Consider the following 19,865-nt stretch of genomic DNA (forward strand, 5'->3'; position numbering starts at 1 on the left):
CAGCTAATTTAAATGAACCAGGACAAAAAGACATGTAAAATTCTGTAACAACTTTATTTTGATAGCGGGCAACAGCATTTTAGTAGCAACAATTTTCTACAGTTACAATGTAAAATATGTTGTATTGCAATGTAAAACATATATTGCTAAGCCTCAGGATTTCCAATTAACAACAAAAAAAAATGTTCTTTCAATAATGCATGAATTAACCTGTCATGTTCACACAACACAACAAAAGCAAAATTTATTCAGAGGTCACGTTAAAGACAAAATCAACAGGCATTTATTATATATTGCTATAAAAAGTCATCATGTAGTAAAATGAACTGAAATAAGGTTATATCTACTAAAAATCTATTGTGATAAAGGTGTAAATAGCACTCAGCATCTAATATTGAAACTTATCATTACAACCTGCAAACAAAAAAAGGTCTAAAAAAAAAAAAAAAACCCCAAACAAAAACAAAACACCTCCCCAATCTTTTAAGTACAATACTTCTTTTTTGTTTTTTTTAAAGAAAATGGTTATGAAAAAAAAGCAAACAAGCAAACTGCAAAGGATATGCTACTCTTATGTGATTAATTATTATCATTCTGTGGAGTGAATTAAAAGTGTGTGTTAGAACTATAAATGGTACTGCTGGTGGATGTAAAGGTCATAGTAGAGGTGTAATCCACACTGCCTCTACGTGATCCACTCCTCGAGCCGGTACGAGACCCAGCCCTTGAGCCAGAGCGAGATCCTGGGTTAGAGACATTGTAAGGGCTGCTGATTCCCTTGGTAGACACAGACGAGGCTTGCAGCATCTTCATGCCATTGCTTTCCTCCACCATGCAGCTGTCCATGGCTTCTTTGTAGGATATTTTCAGTTTAGTCTTGGGACAGGTCAGGTTTTTCTGGTGGTTCCGAGTGTCTTGAAGCTTCTGGGCCCCCTGACCATCTACCCATTTTCTGCGGATAGCCTCTTCAATACTGACGCAACGTCCAGTGCCAGGTTCAATCAGGCCCCCTGTCAGGTACTGAAACTCCAAAAATCTCTGGCCAGCCTCATAAGGCAGCCATGTCTCCTTGACTGCTTCTGCCGCAGACATCCTTCTTTTAGTCTTCACATCCTCAAAGCCAACATAAGCTTTCTGGGCAGGTTTCAGTTTACTGGCCATGCTTTCATCAATGATGCTCTGATGGACAGCATCTTGCAGTGACAGTCTCTCACCAGTAGCAGGGTTGATGATACCACCTGTGCATGCCTGGGCCTCCAGCAACCTCTGTGCTGTAAGAGTGTCAACTATGCCTCTTCTAAGCGCTTCACTAACAGTTATTTTCTCCAAGGTCTCTGTGTCAAATATAGCCCCCACAGGGCTGTGGTCATCAAACATCTCAGGGGGAGAGACTGTAATAGATATACTGTTGAAGCGTTTACGGACAGTAGGAGAAGATGGTGTTGTGTGGGTGGGGCTGCTGCAGGTGATCATGTCATCAACATTGCTGGCTGCAATGGTCATTTCAAGGCTGCTGCTTCTGCTGGCAATTTCGTCAGCAAATTGGGTCAAGGTCATTGTTCCAGCACGATACTTATCTAAAGTGCTCTGGTTAATGACACCACGCTCTAGGCAGTCCTGAATATCATGTTGGATTCCAGTTTTTCTATCTACTATAACCAAGCGTGCAGAGCCATCTGACCCTGTTATAGTTATTTCCTCCCACTCACACTCCTGCTCTGACAAGTCCAGGAAAGTATCGTAGTCAATCAGCTCACGGTGGTAGGCCTCCCTCACTGACATTTCAAGCCCAGTGTCTGGATCAACAATTACAACCCGCCTCTTGCGTAGGATATTTGTGCGGCTTTCCTGCGTCTTCTGGGGCTTTCTCTTGTCTCTTAGTGGCAGCAGTATTAGACCTGTTTTTTCATCTTTGATGCACCTTTCCTTCAGCTGAAGATATGTCAGGTTTTCCTTGGTATTAGGATCAAAGAATCCTTTTGTGTCATCCCCTTCATAAGATAAGATTTCATTCATCTCCTTATCAAAGTATCCTCTCTTATAGGCAACAGCAACATCAATACGATGGCTCTCTTTGGGGTCAATAATCCCACCACTGGCAATCTGAGCCTCGAGCAGTCGGATTCCATGACCCTTCTCAATAAGATCTTTCTCAATAGCTTGGAAGAGGGATATAGTTTTTCCTGTGTTTGGGTCTCTGTATCCTATTACTGCCTTCTCTGCAGACAACAGCTTGCTCTTAAACTCCTTCCCTATCAGACCCCTCTTGCTGGCGTCTTCCACTGTCAAGAAAACATTGTTGACTGGATCAACTATGAAGCCAGAAGCAGCCTGGGCCTCAAGAAGCTCCAACGTGGTGCCTCTCATAAGCAGACCCTCCTTCATTGCCTGATAAAAAGGTAGTATTCTGTCATTGGCTTCATCATAGATCCCGGCAATACAGGTAGAGCCATGGAGATAGGTCTTTAGCTTGTCTTCAATATCTCTGCTAGTGAGTTTGCCCTGACTGAGCTTCTGCAAGTCAGTTTCATCCAGAAGTTCAGATTTGATGAGTTCCGAGACAGAGACTTCACCACGGAGACCTTTCACTGTCAAGGGTTTTTCTGGACCAGAGATCAGAAGCAAGCCAGAAACAGGTTCCACTGTACACTTTATCCGAAGGTCATTGTAAGTTGTCTTCTGTCCAGTTGTTGGATCCAGATAGCAGGTTGGTTTTTTAGTCAGAGCCCTGTAGAGGTCCTCGTCAATAAGATTGCGGTCCAAGGCCAGATCTTTTGGTAGGAAGACACCCAAAACAGGATCCAGTATACCCCCAACAGACTCTTGAGCCTGGAGCAAGCGGATGGTTGTCTCTTTGTCTATGTGGCCTTGTTTGCAAGCCTGACCCACAGATAACACTTTGCCAGAGTATGGATCTTTGAAACCTGTGCTAGCAGCTTCAGCTTTCAACAAGGCATCTCTGTCTTCTGTGTCTACAATCCCTCTTGAACAGGCGGTATCCACAGGCATCTTCTCATTAAATGCAGGATCCACTATGTAGCCTGTTGCTGCCTGAGCTTCCAGAAGCTTAAGGGCACTCTCTGGGCTGAGCATATTCTTGTTTTTGGCTTCAGTGAATGGGATTTTCCTTTGAGAAGTAGATGTCATACCAGCAATGATGCCACTGCCCTTAAGGTTAACCTGGATGTCTGCAGCTACCTCGCTCACTGTCCGTCTTCCCTTTAGGAGTTCATCTAGAGTAGCTTTACTAATGATACCACAGTCGCAAAGCTGATGGGCTGTAACTTTGCGGCGCACGCTGTCAAACAGAAGCTTTGAAGGATCAATGGTTTGGACCTTCTCATCTGTCTGGGTCTGCATATTCAGAGTGTTGGGCCTCTGCTGCAGTCTGCGTATTTCTCTTTCCAGGGACTCCTTCTTGAGAGCCAGCTCTTTTGCCTCTTTCTCTGAGCTCAACAGACGGCTCTTGTACCTTTCTTCAATACTCGTTAGCTCCCTCGTGAGCCTCTCGATCTCGCTCTTGAGGGAAAGCCTCTCTCGATCGGCCCTATCTCTGTCTGACTCGCACTGCCTAATCTGAGAACTTTTCAGCTCATACTGGCTCTTTATAGTGCTTAGCTCCTTGAAAATTGAATTTTTCTCCTCCTGCAGCTGTTGTTTGTTTCGACGCTCGGACTCTAGTGTGACTTTGATGCGATTGAGCTCCTCTTCTAACCGCAGCTGACGATTCTTGTCCTGTTCCAACAGTTTAATCCTGGACAGAAAACTATCCTTCTCCAGCAGCAGCTCACTGTATTTGCTTTGGGATTCTTGCACCACAAGCGAAGTCTGTGAAGAGATAAGAAAGTATATTGTCATGTATACAAGACATTTTCCCACATGTAGAATACAAACAATTTAAATTAAATTACATGCCCTTCATTTGTTAGACCTGATGAACTAAAGTACATATTTGTGCATACCAGCATGTTAGTGTTAAACTGTTTAATGGTATGAATGAAGTTCATAAGTGCCATAAGTGAATGGGTAAATGAAATGCTATTTTGTAAGTAAGTAAAAACATGCAAAAATGCTAAGCTAAAACAGGCAAATCACAAATTATAGACGGCTACTCTGATATCAGGCTCACTTTTATTGCATGTATACCAAGTCATGCAAGGAGCGATATAAATTAGATGTGATGATTATATGGTAATGATCCGTCAGTACAATCAAAAATACCTCAATTGACTGCTTTTGGAATTTGTTTATTTCCGATTTAAGCTTTTCTCTCTCGTTGGTTAGGTCATTGATGAGACCCTGGAGCTCTGACGTCCTCTTGATGCTACTCTGGAGTTGAACATGCAAGGCTGAAATCTGTGTAGCACTTTCTCCATCAATAGCATCTTTGCTGAGCTTCATCTCATCTTTCTCTTGTCTAACAGTTCTCAGCTCCTCCTCCAATTTCAGTCTCTCCTTTGTGAGGTTCTGTGTCAGAGTCTTTAGCTTCTCAATCTCTGTGGTGTACTCATTAAGTTGGCGGCTCTTCTCCTCAATAGTCTTATAAAGGCTTTCATTACGCAGGTTTAGTTCATGAATACGGGTCAATTCCTGCTGGAGCTTCTGTTTCTGTATCTTCAGCTCAGCTATTACACTTGCCAGTTCCTCCTTGGTGGCTTTGTGATCCCTCAGACTCTTATCCAGAGCCTCCTGAAGAGCCTTGAGATCCTGCTCAGACTTTCTCCCAGAGGTGGAAGCCTCTATCTGAATTGATTTTAGCGAGCTAATTGTGGTGGTATGCTCTCTGCAAGTATGTGTCATCCTCTCCAACTCAGCCTCCATTCGCTTTCTACGAGTGAACTCCTCCTGAGTTGCCTGCTTCTGCTTTGCCAGCTCAGCTTCTTTCCCATCCAGAGAGCTTTGAAGTTCCCTGACACGGCTCTGCAGCCTGGCATAATTCTGCTCAGCCTTAGTTTTCTCACTGGCCTGCTTTTCCAGCTCCACTCGAGTGATACGGATCTCCTGCTCAGACACTTTCAGTTTGTTAATTGTCTCCTGATACGAAGTGTTCTTTGTCTTCAGCTCTGCCTCAGCTTGTTTCAGGTGATTGATTTCCAACTCCAGAGCTCTCCGCTTCTTCCCTTCTTCCTCCAGGTTAAATGTTAGGACGCTGATTTGCCGGGACTTTTCCTGATTGTTTCTGGTGGATTCCTTCAACTTGAGCTCATTCTCTTCTCTCTGCTGCTTGAGCGTTATCAGATGCACCTCCAGCTCACTGCGCACCCTAGTCTCTTGTGCCACTGAGGCCCTCTGCTGGTTGACCTCCTGCTCTGCCCTGCTTTTCTGCTCCTCTGTAATAGCAATTGCCTGCCTCAGTCTCCTCAGCTCCTCCTCTACATCTCTCTTCTCAGTAGCGAGTCTTTCAAGTTGCAGCCTCAGCTCTGTTGCGTCTTCTTCTTTCTGCTGTGAGGCTTTCAGGATTGTGGTCTTGGTAACGTGGATCTCTGTCTCGTATGTCTGCTTAAGTTGATTAATCTCCTGGGTGCACTGTGTTCTTACCTTTGACATTTCAGATTCAGCATTTCGTCGACGTGCCGCCTCCTCCTCCAGCTGCATCTTCATCCTCTCAACCTCACGTTCCTTGTCTTTCACTGCCTTTTCTAAGTCAATCTTAGTCCAGCTGAGTTCTTCCAGTTCTTTCTGTCTGCGGCGAACAGCCCCTTCATACTCCTCTTGTTGGCTGTTGTAGCGCTCCTCTGCCAGCCTCCTTTTCCGTTTTTCTTCATCAAGTTGGTATTTAATACGCGTCAGCTCATCATTAAGCTCATGAAGCTTGCTCTGTGTGCTGTCCAGGCTCTCCTTGGCAGCATTAACCTGTATTACTGAGGTTCTCTTCACTTCCTCAGTACAAATGACTTGATCTTGTAACTGACTAAGCTCCATCTTATACTGGGCCATAGCATCCTCCAGAGACTTGTTTTTCTGGTTACGATCATTGAGGTCCTCCTTCAGACGCCTCAGTTCCTCCTCAAGCATCTCAATCTTGGTGTTCCTCATCTGAGGAAAGAAAGGGCAAAAACAGAAAGCACATCAGTTACATCCTGTCATACTCTCACATAAACCTCTTTTTAAATTTATCATTCATTCTTTTTCTAATATTAGAATTTATTATTAAAATATCATTAATTAACAGAAATACTAGTTTTTAAACAACAATATGCAAATTCAGTAACCACCTTCAGCTCTTCCATGTTCTTCAGCAACTCCCCTAAGAACTTGTAGTAGTCACTAGAGCGGGTAAGTAGCTCTATATAATGAGTCTGTAGGTCACCTGCCTGATGAGACAAAATGAACAGATGATGAGTAATTTGGTAATGATTACATTTTTAAAGGACACAAAGAAATAAGGGAGTAATTTTAATTATATTATATAAACCTATAAAGAAAATATCCACTGTTCAATTCAACAAACAAATGGCAATTAACCAATAACTCCAAAAATATACAACGGCTAATTTGTTTTCCAAATGTGCAATAATAACAATGGCAATGCTCGCAATAAACATAAAGTTAGAATATTAATAAATATGCATATGAAAAGGTGATTAGAGCAAAGTGTTTGAAGGCCAACGTCCATACCTCTTGTCTGACAGCAGAAGCAGGAGACTGCAGCATGGTTCTCTTGATGGGAACATTAAGAAGAGTTTCCAGGCCTGCACTGTAAGAAGCCAGCTGCAGCTCATAGTCCTGAAAACATACAACACAACATAAACTTTCATTTTGCTGTCTAGTCTAGCACAGTTTTAGATGTAAAACTGCATTTTAAATTCAACTACCGACCTTTATAGAGGCAGCACATGTGTCTGCATTTTTCTGTACATCCTCTACTTTCTCTTTCTTTCCTTTGATTTCATTGTGAAGTGCCTATACATTAAAAAAAACAAACAAACACAGAGTTGTTGCTGAATAATACAAAATCCATGAAACACATAGCAGTAAATAGTGAATATTTCCAAGTCAAAATCAGATCAGGCCAGTTCAAATCAATACAAAACAATAAACATGATGTAAACAGAGAAAGACATACCTTCTGCTGATTAAGGTGGTCCATTAGGGTCTGGATGTCACTGATCTTAATGGTCTGAAGGGTGTCCTGGCGCTTCCTGGCATTGTCTATCCACTGTTCCAGGGAAGTGCTGCCCTGCTGATAATGCTTTAACTGATTCCCCTGCTTCTCCAGGTCCCACACTCTGAAGGAAAAGGAAGTGGAAGGAATGAAAGAATATTTTTAGTGTTGTTACCAGCAATGGTGAATGGGCAACACAGAAAAATAAGTATTGGACCAATATGAACATGGATGAATAATTCTACCATACCTGCTATCTATCTGTGATTGGATGCGGCGCCAGCGGTCAGTCAACTGACGCACCAAGACTGAGTATTTGGATAAATCTATGTCGCATTTGTGGAAGGAGTCAGAAATTTGACCATTCAAGTGCACTGCTGTAGAAAGCTCAGACTCCATAGATGTCAGCAGGTCTCTTTTCTGTTCCAAATCACTCTTCATTTGCTACAATACAGAATAACAGACGCAAAAAAAAATAATACTTAGAACCATTTATCTAAACCACATTACATTTTTAAAACTGGTGCTGCACACTTGGACAATGTATGTCATGATTTTGATATATTAAAAAAAAAAAACCTAACTTGAGACAAAAGCAGACATTGGCATCTCGTTATTTTATACACACAAAAAAAGTATCAAAAGACTAAACTCTTAATAGTGTTGAGTCAAAGTAAAATCTCAAGGTTTTTATCACCAAAATGAACTGGTTATTATTTGATCACTGCTAGTAAAAAGGAGCCAAGCAAAATGATTGTAGATTTCGATCCGTACTTGCATAAAAGCAGCTGCAATGTCAAAACACTCCTATAAAAATTTTAAGTGTGCCATTTAAAATGTGTCATAAAGAAATGGCAGCAACTCATGATGCAGAAAAATGACCAATATTATAACATTGTTATAACACATTTTATAGCCTGATGAGCCATTTAATACTGGCTCTGAATTATAACCTTTAGAGCAACTTGCTTTCAAAGAAAGCTGAAAAGCTTATTAATAATACACTATTTTTACATCATTCAACACATATTAGTGACCTATATTACTCTACCACAGACATACTGATATTAAATATTTATTCATGTATTTTTTGTTCTTGCCTGCCTAGATGATACAATTCTAAGATACAGATGGGAGCTCAGAGAAGGATTACATATCAGCAAAGCAAGAGACAACACAGACGAAAATATAAAATGTGCATCAAACCTTTAGTGTGAGCCGCTGGTTTTCCAGCTCCCGAGGATCCAGAGAGCTGGTCTCCTTCTCGGTCAGTCGGGCCTCGTGAACTTTAATGATATCCTCGACCTGGATAAGGCTCTGAAGCAAGGCCTTAAGTGCTGATAGTCTGTTGCAAAAATGTAGTCAAGACATTAAAAAATAATGTTAAGGATATTGCACTTGTAAGAACAACTACAACTTCTGTTCCTACACTTTATCACTTTTTTTTTTTTTAACAGCATTCACTCAACCATGACAGAATGGATATAATGTACCTCTGAAGGTAGGTTGACTGGAGGTCCTGCAGGCCTGCAAGTTTTTGACTGATTACATCTAATTCAGAGCGCAGGAACTTGGCTTGCTCCGAGTCCGCAGGAATCCCTTCCAGCTGCTTTGTAATCATCTCTCGGAGGCGCAAGTACTCATCGTAAATTGAGTCCAGGTCTTGGTTCATAGCCTAGAAATTAATATTATCTGATATTCAGTTAAATCAAATCTTAAAATTTCTTTTTTTTTCCTTTCAAAAAGAAGGTTTCATGATGCTATCATCGCTAATAGACTGTAAAGGATCTTATGTAATACAATGTGAGTATTATCTATATTTTGTATATTTTATCTATACTTTATAAGAATAAATTACCTGGAGCTTCTGAATATGCACTGAGCACTCATACACGCTGTTATCCCCCAGAGGAATGTGGAGATGACTGGTAAGACCGGATTCAGCCAACTCCAGCCTGCGTCGAAGCTCATGCAGACTAGTTAGCAGTGTGAGGTTTAAGGAGGAGCTCGGTGGTGCAGTCTGGTTATTGGGTTTTGGGGCAGAGACTTTGATCACCTTGACCTTTTCCACTTTTTGGGATTCTGTCTCTTTCTCCCCTTTATTGAATGACAAAGATGAATTTATTGACATAAAAGCACTATTTTCTTAAAAAAAATCAACTTCAAAGAATTGTGCTGGTTTGCCCTTATACAACATTCATGGGTGAAGCATACACCCTGGTCTTTGGTTTTGGATTTTTGTTTTACACTTTTAACAATGGCTCATAATGACTAATACAACTGCTAAACTCCAGAATATAAACTGATTACAAAATACTGATTAAGATTAATATAAGTGAATATAAGTAATTTTTATTCATAGTTAAATCTGCTGCTTAAAGCCAGCTTTGCTAGCATGGTAAAGCAGGCAATTGTAACGAGAAGAAAAAGGTCATAACAATCCAAAGTAACAAACCGTTACACTCGTAGGAATAGGGCAAAGAGAATTTAAACTCACTGTACGCAGGCAGCTGGATGATCAGTGTATCATAGTGGGCCTGGGCTTTGTCAAAGTTGCCCTGGATTAATTTCTTTTCTTCGTCCCCAAACATTTCAGAACCTTGACTGGTACGCATGAACTCCTGGTAATGAGTCTCCAGTCCTTTGATGACGTTGCGGTACTCCTCAGGACGCATCTTTGACAGCTGCAGGACAATTGAGAAGGGTTAGACACAGCACCAGGCACAATGAAACAATGGAAACAGGAGCAAACACAAACTTTGCTTAGTATGAATGCAATATTTCATTTTAATGTTTTTTGTGATCTTACCATGGTGATGGTGAGAGAGTTGATGTAATCGATGTCTTTCAGGCAATACTGCCAGGAAATGAGACTCTTGATGTTGATGAAGAGTTGATTCCAGATGCTCATGATGGCTTCATAATACTGCTCATTTCTGGGGAACGGCACAAGCAAACAGTCACTTTTTAAAAGAAACTGCAAATGTAGAAAAAATTATGACAAAGTCACCACAAGGAAGAACTGGATAAAGCAAAACTGCAGAAAAAAAATGCCCCACAATGCATCCAGTACTGTATATGAAGCATCACATTCTATAGAACAGAAGAATAAGATGAGCTTCAGCAGGCTAAATCAATACGTGACTGAATGTTTCTTACTTGGTGGCGATTCCGATGCTGAGGGGGTTTGGCGGGGGGATGAGCAGGCACACCGAGGGAATCATCATGTCGAGACCTCCTGGCCCCGTCACAAGCCACTTGCTGCGCTGTGAGTTGTCCTTCAGGATGCCCTCATTTCCTTTCATAATACCTTTCTGAAACACGCAGATCATACTGAATTATACCTGCAAGATTTAACTCTTCTATTCTATTCATATGTGTGTGGGTGTAAAAATGTATCTTACCTGGTCTTGTTTAAAGTCACATAATGCCTGGACCATGATCGGGCCGCTGCTCTTTTCCTCGGGGTTGCGAGGCTTCAGCCTGACAATAGACTTGGACTTGCTGACCAGACTTTGGACCTGCCTCTTATTCTCCATGATGCGTGCTTTCTCTGTCTGTGTGAGAGCAAATCGAAGTTCTTAACTGAGCTTTAAAAGTTAGATACTTTCATGTAGTCTTTAAAAAACTGGCCTTAATGATTTCCATGTCACTTAAGAGGAAAAGTTTGAGTTTAGCATGTACAGGAAAATCCATTTAGGTGTTTCCCGTGGTATTGTAACCAAGCACTACAAAAAGATACCTCGAGGTTTTTCAGGAGTTCGGTGAGTTTGTCCAGGGGTGTGTTCTTGTCACAAGTAAATTTGCTTCGAATTGTCTCGTGCTGCTTCTGTAGCTTCATATAGGTCTCATTGGCCTCCTTGAAAAACTGAGGAATTAAGGTTTGTTATTAGTTACATAAAAACATACAAGGCTATATACTTTTTTTTAGTCAAACCAGAGGTAGATATGAGCATTTACTTGGCTGTAGGCAGAATTCTCTTTCAAATGAACATGGATGCATTTAGTGATCTGCAGAAGCCAGCTCCACTGGGTCTGTAAGGTGTCCATGTAGGCCTGCGGGCACAAATGGACATCTCAGCACAAAACTGCAGAATAATGCGCTGTTTGAAATGAAAATGAAAATGAAACCAGAACACCTTACGTCAATCTTATCAGAGGCAGGATGGTTGTTGGCCAGAAGGCTGTCTGATTTCACCTTCAGCTTGTTTAACTCTTTCTCCTTCACCTCCAGGTCTCTCATCAGCCTCTGTCAAAAAACGAAACAAAACAGAAAGTAAGGAGTCCACAATGCCCAGAGAACCAAAACACACAAGACATAAGGAAAAAAGAAAAGGCGATTCTCACAGAGTAGCTCTCTTGCTTCTTGGGAACGTAATAGTCGATGTTCTTCTCTCCCCAGTCAAAGATTAGTTCTTCCTCCTCTCTCTCGTTCACCCAAATAATGGCCTGGGAGATCTCCTCGATGATGTTCTGAAGCTCACGCAGCTGATTCAGACGGCTGTGGGACATTTTCTGAAACAAGGCAAATTTCAAATTGTAATAATGATAATAATGTGAAAACTAAAGACTCCAACAAACTAAAACATGTTTCTAAGAGGTTATTTATTTATTTATTTAGGTTTTATTAGTATCATTATTGTTGTTTTTTACCATCAGGCTTTCCCATTCTTGGTCCAGTAGGGAGAGGTGGTACTTTTCACCATTTGCACTCTAAAGAAAGAGATGTTTAATTTAGCTCTGTTTTGAAAATGCCCACAAAAATACTTAATGCACAGTGGGCATAGAAAACAAGGGGTAACTTACAATACAATAATATCACATTACGCTACAAATGCAACACTTAATAACAAAACATTAAGTAACTCAAGACAGATGCATTATGGTATTCAGTTCTATTTTTCTGTTATTCAGTTAACTGTCAGATTGGCTGCCTCCCCTGAGTTTCTTCTTCTGCACCATTAATGCACCCCTAATGCAAAGAATGGCATGGCATTTTTATGTTTTAAAGAATAACCTTTGAGCTAAAAGAGAAGCTTTATGAGAAACTTCATAGCGCGGGTCAGGCAGAGGACAAAAACTTACCAGTTCATCTCTGGCACGTTCCACTTCTGAGCTCCTTTGAATGGAGCTGTGGAAGCTGTTGTGACTTAGGATTTGCTTTTCTATGGCAGCGGAGTCATCTCCCCATGGAGCGGTCTCAACCATGCGCTATAAGATGAAGAATAACAGTTTATCTAACATGCTAAAATACACACTGAACTGGAAAATAAAGTGTTATGTGAAATACCCAAATGCTTGGCCCTATCAAGGTTTATTAAGTATTAAATGCAGGAAATAATACGGTAAAATTCATGTCTTGACTTATTTACCTACCCTACCCTGTAGGTCCTCTAGGTGTCAGTATAAAATCATTAAGTGCATTGTTAAGCAACTATTCCAACTATTCCCCCCCTGTTGAAAGCACTTAGCTTTGATAGGAGCTCTGCCAGCAAACCAACTCAAGTCAGTCTCTGTTCTTTACTTGAATGTTTTTTTTCTCTCTCTCTCTCTCGCGCCTCTCTCTTAAGGCTTTTGTTCTCTTGCCACTCCCTTTTGCTTTTATGAAAACTTAACTGAAGCTACAGACAAAGGGTCTGACATTAACCAGCATGGTTTAAAGTCTAACAGGAAAAGGTCAACAAAGGCATGTACTGGAATGTCAGCACATTAGCTGAAAGCCTAACTTGCAGCACAAGGCCACATTAGGTGATCTGTCTCGAGCTTTGTAGCCATTTAAGAAAAGCAATGCCCAGCATGCATAAACTGATAAAGAAAATATGTTTTGACAGCAGGTAAATGAATTATGACACACAGAAGGGTGAGGCTGGACAAGCTGAATGAATAATAGGGTGTGTTTCTAGTGAGGTGAGAGGTCTGGGGAGGCCATTTTCCCACAAGCATGTTAAGAGATAGGCTAAACTGCCCTGTGCAATACCAACTGACTCAGTGAAGGGTGTCATATATCACACTCCCTTACTTTTTGCCGCCGCAGCTTTTTCACCCTCTCTTTTCCTGCTCTATTTATTTCTACCTCTCTCTTTCTCTTGCTCTCTCTCCCTGTCTATCATTGGCACTCTCTTCCCTGCTTTGTTTCAATCCTCCTACACCCCTCTCGGCTTCTTTCACTCACGGATCAGGTTTTGGCAGGTTTTGTCCAGATGGTTTCAGTTACGAGTGGTCAGAAAGCCTGATAGAAAAGAGCACAACCTTGCCTTCCTCCTTTTGCATAAAAAAATGATGCACACTAGTGCACCCACATAGGCATGCATACACAAAGAGTTACAATTATTCAGCCAGAACAAACAGCTCAACTCGCACGACGATCCTAAAAGCGTCAGACGTGGATTCTGATGCTAGTAAGAAGGAATTGGTGTGCAAAAACTGTAATTGTGACAACTGATTTCAAAAGTTTTTGCATGTTTTAAAGTGGTACAAAGATCCCTGAAAGGGAGGCAGGGTTACTCTGCAGAAATCACGAGCCTATCCCATGGCTGAGCTTAACCATGCAGCATATATTTGTTGTGTTTATTGTCTCTGAACATGCGGGGCTCACCTTTTGTTGGGAAATCCAGCCCATAGCATCATTTAACAACTTCCCCCCCTCAACGCTTCCACTGCCTCTATTTCGTCTTATAGTCACGCTGCCCACAAGCTGCTGAGCAATAGCGGCATGCATGTGCTGGAAATGTTCGATGCTGCAGAGTTTTACAAAAGAAAGAAAGAAATACTTTGAATCTTTTAAAATAAACACTATTACACAAGCTGATTATAAGTGCATATAATCTCTAAACCCACATACATATACAAAAGTGTATTCAGGATTACTCATACTGCTACACGGTAATGAATTAATGCATGCAAATGCAAACCAAGACAGAACACAGACTCACTCACACGAGTGTACACCTGCACTTTGCAAAGACAAACATATTGCATCCTGTTTTACCTTCTGGAAATACCATTTGGTATACGCAATTGATTCATGGTTTGGCTACAGTTCCTCAGCTGCTCGATGGATTCTTCAGCAAGAAGTAAAAACCTCTCAACATCCTTCATGGAACCCCCCTATAAAATCACATAAAACACACTGACATCTTACATGCTGCAAAATTGTGTTAAGCTACCGTCACACCTAAATTAAGAAGACTTTTTTTAGTATTCTATATGATATTTTCCCTATAACCAAAGGTTAAAAAACACAAGTCAAATCTGTTGGGTTCAGCGTAATATGCCAAAAGTACTTACAGTCCGGAGAATCACTTTGGCTCTTTCCAGCTGATCATGACACTGTTGTTGCAAGAATGTGCCTTTTTGCTGAATAGCATTTGCACTGCACATGGGGGGAAAGGATTATTATTCAGAGAACAATGAAGCAGTATTTATTTCTTTATGTACACAGAGAAAATTTGTTTAGCATTATTGTAAAGGTAAGGTAAAAATGAAGAAAAGGAATGCTAGGTTCTGGGGATTTTTAATGCTTTGAGTACACAAAGTTTCAAAGACAGATGCTGTGAATTGCTTTTCACGGAAACTGAAGTGAACAGACGCAGATCTAACTTTCTTGAAATAAAAAAGGACTTAAAAATGACTAGTCTGCATTTTATTCCCGTCCACAGTAGTTATGGAGATGACAAAAGAGCGATTAGTGCAAAGGGGAAAAACAGACGCTGTAATCTTTCAACTCCACCACATCCACCGCATAGTATATATATATATATATATATATATATATATATATATATATATTTTATTTCACCACATTATTGAAAGCGAAATAGCTCGACAGTTTTTGGTGCTGACATCACCATGAATTACAGTAGTGGGAGGATGTTTCAATGTGACTCGGAAAATTGCGCAACATGTCAGGATTACTTGGGTACGTATTCCTGGGGGAAATGAGAAAATGACGACTCTGGTAAGGAGATCGAGGCTGTGTGACTGACGAAAGACTAGTTTTAACCACTAATGCAGGCTAACGTCACAACTGCACTGTGCTGTGCAGTGTCCATTTTATGTGTGCTTGTTCTAATCAAAGGTGGCCTTCCAGTGATTGCCCCCCCCCCCCCCCAGTTATCTGCTTGATTACATGTTCAATTATATAATTTAAGAACTACTTCATCAAAATAAATAAATGCTCCCAACTTGCCAGTAATCAGCTGACAAAACCTTGCATACTATGTAAACTAGTTTCGTTTTCTCCCAGGTAATTCCATTCTTTTCTTTTTTTTAATGCGTCACCTAAGACTCCGGCTACTTTCCCCTGTCGTATATGCGTATGCATTTTACACTTTACAATTACACCGGCAATTTTCCCACCACTGAAGCCTCTCAAAAGCAACAGGTGATTTCAGGGCACTTACCTGATAGCACCGCCGCCCCCACCCATGCTAACTTGCATGTTCTGCCCTCCGACACCTCCGCCGTGCACGGAGTGCCTGGAGAAGGTGGTGTAGGTGTATCCGCCATCCCCTGCTTGGTATTCCCCTTGGAAGCCGTTTCCACCGAACACGTCGTTTCTGTAATTCGACAACTCCGGTCGTGAAGTACTTCTGCTCATGCCGCTCATGGGCAGTTTTGACTGGGATCCGTACAGACTCATTGTTTATGAGTTTGTTTTGGGTAGCTCTCTATATTTAAAATTTTAAAATAATAACTAATTCGTTGTCTTTTTTCTCTGTTTTTCGGACAGCGGACAGACCTTGCGCCTCTCCCCGCCCCGTCTCCTGTTGCGCAGATAATGGTGTGTTGAGAATAGACGGAAGCTGGCTGCTTTTGGACTAAAGAAACCACACCTTGGTGTGTTTACGAAACACAGCGAACACAGTCCTGTGTGGGAAGATAGGTGCTGGGCATGTCCTTTCACTCTGCAGAAAGTGCGTATTTTATGTTGTAATACCACTTGATAGAATTATAAAGTACAGTAGAGATCCAACTTTACGCAGTAGAGCTGGGGAGGCGGGGGGACTAACCTGACTCCAATAATCACATAGGCTTACATTATATATTTTGCTATTCCGTTTATCCTGTGTGGAGTCGCTCCATACAATTCACATTTTCCATTAAATTAATTATTTAAAAGTTTTTGTGTGTGCTTGTGAAGCCTCCCTGTTACTTTATTGATCTTGAGGGTTAACTGTAACTATTTTTCTTCCCACAATTAATAGCTCCTTGTGTCTTCCTGTTTGCTCCTCGCCTTCCTTTATACAGAACAAAAATAAATTTAAATGAAAGCCCGGCAAGTACTGACAGTAATTAAGACGCAATGCAATCAGCTCACTGAATTCCCATGGGAGTGCATGAAGGTTGTGGTTACATGAAGAATGTATCATCTTGAGTTCAACATTCTTGAGGTCAGAATGAAATTCATGTGAGTTCATAGTTTTCCAGAAGTGTTGAAGAAGACACTTGTGTCTGAGCTCTGAAGAGTGAAAGGGTGCGAGAAAGACAAAGAGGCATAGTAGGGAGGGGCACACACCTACAGTGCCCGTGTTTTAAAAAAGATGTTGGTGCAGATTTGTAGGTGCAATCACTTCTTGCACGCTGTATTGTAAAGTGTCTGCAATTATCTGTTCAGCAGAAAGTAACAATAGTTCACCTTGCTGATCGAGTGTGCCCTCTGGTGTTTTAACCTATAGCCAACGGACACATACTTACTCCTCGACCTTCCCCTCAGACATGCGATAACAGGGAGGAGGAGGTAGTTGGGGGAGGGAGGCATGGACGCCCATTCAATACTGAGCCGGTGACTTTAAGGAGCCAACGCCCTAAACTGGAATTTTCATGCCATTTTCAGTCGCTTAGTTTCCCACGTCAAACGTTTTGATTGCGCTTGACAAACTTGGCATAGCTTGCCTATGCAAAAATATTTTCAGCAATAGTGCAAATGTTTCACCGAGATATGGTTTCATTTATAAACGCAAAGCAACACAAAATGAATATGTGATAATAAATGTTTCTCGAAAGTCCAGAGTCCCACTCTGGAAAGACACACCCTATATCAAAGCTCAGGTGGGTTGATTGTGTGTGTGTGTGTGTGTGTGTGTGTGTGTGTGTGTGTGTGTGTGTAATACATGATACCCAAACGAAAGACACTGCAAGACTGAACTTGTAGAGTTTGTCTAAAACTAGTCTAGTAACAGCTTTTGTTTTAAAAGCAATAAAGTGAAAACTGGGATGGTGGACTTTCTGTACTCTGTCATTAGATAATGTGACATTTTACACTGCAGGATAATTCCTCTGGAATCTTTCTGTTGCATCAGATAAGTCAAGGTGTTGCAACTGCTGCAGACATGGTTCATTAAGTCAGATTTGGTAATACTCATCTGTCATCGTGCAGTGGAGAAGCCACCCTTTATTCTTTCCATCTGCATGAGTCATTCAGATATACATGGAAGAGACGCTGGTGAAAGTAAGCAGGCTGTTGACTTTCTCTTTAGTTCAGCTTATAGTAAATATATAACCTAATGTTTGTTTCCAGGTCTCAAATCCATCATGGGCTTTGCTAGAACACAGACGTGAAGGTCACTAAATCAAATGCAAGGCTGCAAAAGCTGAATAAAAATATACACTTTAAACGAGCATTAAAGGAGTTCACTCAACCATCCATACGTTCCAACATTATGTCTAATTAGTCACACTTACCCTGATACAAGCTAATACTGTAACCTCACACATTTGATATAATTTCCAGACACTGATACTGACATCATGCACTGAGTAAACAGGAAAAATGAACCCTGACAGCTGGTATATTTAACTGCAGGCAAGTGACACTGTGTCACCCATTAACCTGTTGTCCACACAGATGGTTCTTCAGACTTTCCAGTGTGCAGAACAATACTGTAAACGAGACATTTCCTCAAGATAACTTACAAGAAAAACAAAAAACAAAATGCTGTAGTGCATGAGTCAAGGATCTGGGATTGTCACGCTTGTTAACCCAGCAATAGAAAAACAGAAACTCTGCTCACTTTTTGATGGTTTTGTTTGGAATAAAAAAAAAATAAACATAATTAGCCTTGAAAAGGCCAATCCTTTAGCAGGTCATTACCCCCCCCCCCCCCCCCAAATTCCTGACACTATAACAGAGGACATGACCTTAGCCAGAAACAGCATAATGACCATGCCTCAGTTGTCAGTTCCCAAAATAGGCTATTTCACAATGCGCTTCCTTTTTTTTGTCATCTCTTTTCTTCAGTAATATTTGAAAGAATTTTAAAACCAAGATGCTTTAATGTCATGATGTGTGTTTATCATTTTGCAGTGATAGTGTCCACAATCATTCTCATTGTCTATGATTTTATTACTTTACTTACTTTGACGGTGACTCCTAAAGAATAAATCAAACATTTACTCTGTGTTAGACTTTGAACCCAAACTGCACTAGAACACTATCATGATGGCTCTTTTTGTCTCTGTGAAAGGTTATCCTATGGTTTTGATCAGGACATGCTATCTTATTGGATCGCAGTATTTGAGCACATTAAATGTGGCCTACGTGAGATTACTTCTGGAATACTGAGTGCTGTGAAACTGCAGTGATAATGTTTTGCAGCTCATGTGTCACTAGCTGGTTTATGATACAGACACCGACAGACAGAACAGCATCACACCTGTTCATGCAGACACGCACACGCAGACTTGAGCTGACTCATATCATCATAAGGGGCGGATCCTGGACACACCTGTATGAGTTGCTAGGGAGTAATAAGCAAGTTTGAATGATAACAAACAGCACCGCAGCAATGATGTGATGGTACAACGGTTGACTGGTTTCTGTTGACTCACAAGCATGCTGGATTACAATCAAAAGCATTGTGTGAATGGAACATTAGGATACAGAAAACAAACCCTGTGATTAATGATTTATTTTTTTGTTACCTGGTAGACATAGTAGAGTACATAAACAGACAAAAGAGGAAAGGTCCAGATAAAGGAGATTTCTAATTCACTCATTAGATGTTGCACAATACAATAATAATTAATAACAGGCCTTTAATCATGAGAAATATGTTTTCCTGTATTTTGGGAGAATTTTAGATCTGTATGTAACAGTCAGGTGACACCACAAACATTATGAACATGTTCATATTTCACCAGCACTGACTTTTCTGTAAAAAAAAATAAAAATAAAAATTTGCTTTGGATGTTGCTTGGTTTAAAAATGGTCTGCATACACTACAATGAGAAAACAGCAGTGCTGTTGTTCCAGTCTGCCGCCAGGGGACATCAGTGTGCAACAAAAGACAACAAGACACCGCAGCCCATTTGCACCCTTAATCGTCCTTCCATTGTCCTCCAAAAAATGGTCACGCTTCCAACCCACGGTATAATGTATAACGTACAATATGGGTCATATATAAAAGATGTTTGCATGACATCAAGGTTTACCTAAATGTATTTATTATAATTGCTTTATTAATAATCGTTAGGAACTGTACACACCTGAAATAATAATAAAAACAAACTAACTAAGTAATAAATGGATTATTTGAGAAACGAAGAAAAAATACTATGAAAAAGTTTTAAAAAAGATTAAAAAAAAGAGAGACAAAAATAAATAAATAAAAATACACATGCACTAGCACATAACGGCCAGGAGGGTGAGGCATTGCCAAATGCACATGTGGTGTAGATAAGGAGTCTGCCATCACATGGTCAGATAAATATAGGTTATGAAGATGTGAATCGAACCTCCCCGACAATTAACCGAGAAAAA

The 19,865-nt window shown here is 40.8% G+C and overlaps 1 protein-coding gene across 3 annotated transcripts; it reads right to left on the reverse strand.

Annotated features, from left to right (window-relative positions):
• Positions 1-35: 35 nt before the first annotated feature.
• dspa (desmoplakin a) lies at positions 36-15,979 on the reverse strand. 3 transcript variants are annotated; one of them, XM_085141831.1, is made up of 25 exons: positions 15,508-15,979; positions 14,393-14,477; positions 14,094-14,212; positions 13,701-13,842; positions 12,191-12,316; positions 11,759-11,818; positions 11,453-11,620; positions 11,250-11,354; positions 11,066-11,161; positions 10,848-10,973; positions 10,510-10,662; positions 10,265-10,419; positions 9,915-10,041; positions 9,603-9,789; positions 9,183-9,202; positions 8,964-9,149; positions 8,599-8,780; positions 8,312-8,450; positions 7,356-7,549; positions 7,067-7,229; positions 6,820-6,903; positions 6,619-6,726; positions 6,216-6,314; positions 4,222-6,036; positions 36-3,828 (listed from the first exon to the last, which is right to left on the reverse strand). In XM_085141831.1, the coding sequence occupies exons 1-25, from the start codon at positions 15,744-15,746 to the stop codon at positions 607-609; spliced, it is 8,100 nt and encodes a 2,699-aa protein (XP_084997957.1). In that variant the 5' UTR covers positions 15,747-15,979; the 3' UTR covers positions 36-606. The 3 variants fall into 3 exon arrangements, with proteins under 3 accessions (XP_084997957.1, XP_084997956.1, XP_084997959.1); XM_085141830.1 differs by having other exon boundaries at positions 8,964-9,202; positions 15,508-15,978; XM_085141833.1 differs by having other exon boundaries at positions 5,539-6,036; positions 8,964-9,202; positions 15,508-15,974.
• Positions 15,980-19,865: the final 3,886 nt, after the last annotated feature.

This window comes from Neolamprologus multifasciatus, chromosome 18, assembly GCF_963576455.1.
Source record: "Neolamprologus multifasciatus chromosome 18, fNeoMul1.2, whole genome shotgun sequence".
NCBI classification, from domain to species: Eukaryota; Metazoa; Chordata; class Actinopteri; order Cichliformes; family Cichlidae; genus Neolamprologus; species Neolamprologus multifasciatus.

Coding starts and splice junctions, on each gene's coding strand:
- dspa (XM_085141830.1), bottom strand. CDS start 15,746: ATGAGTCTGTACGGATCCCAGTCAAAACTGCCCATGAGCGGCATGAGC. Junction 11,621..11,758: donor AAGAATGGGAAAGCCTGATG/GTAAAAAACAAC, acceptor GCCTTGTTTCAG/AAAATGTCCCACAGCCGTCT. Junction 6,315..6,618: donor CTTCTGCTGTCAGACAAGAG/GTATGGACGTTG, acceptor TTGTCTCATCAG/GCAGGTGACCTACAGACTCA.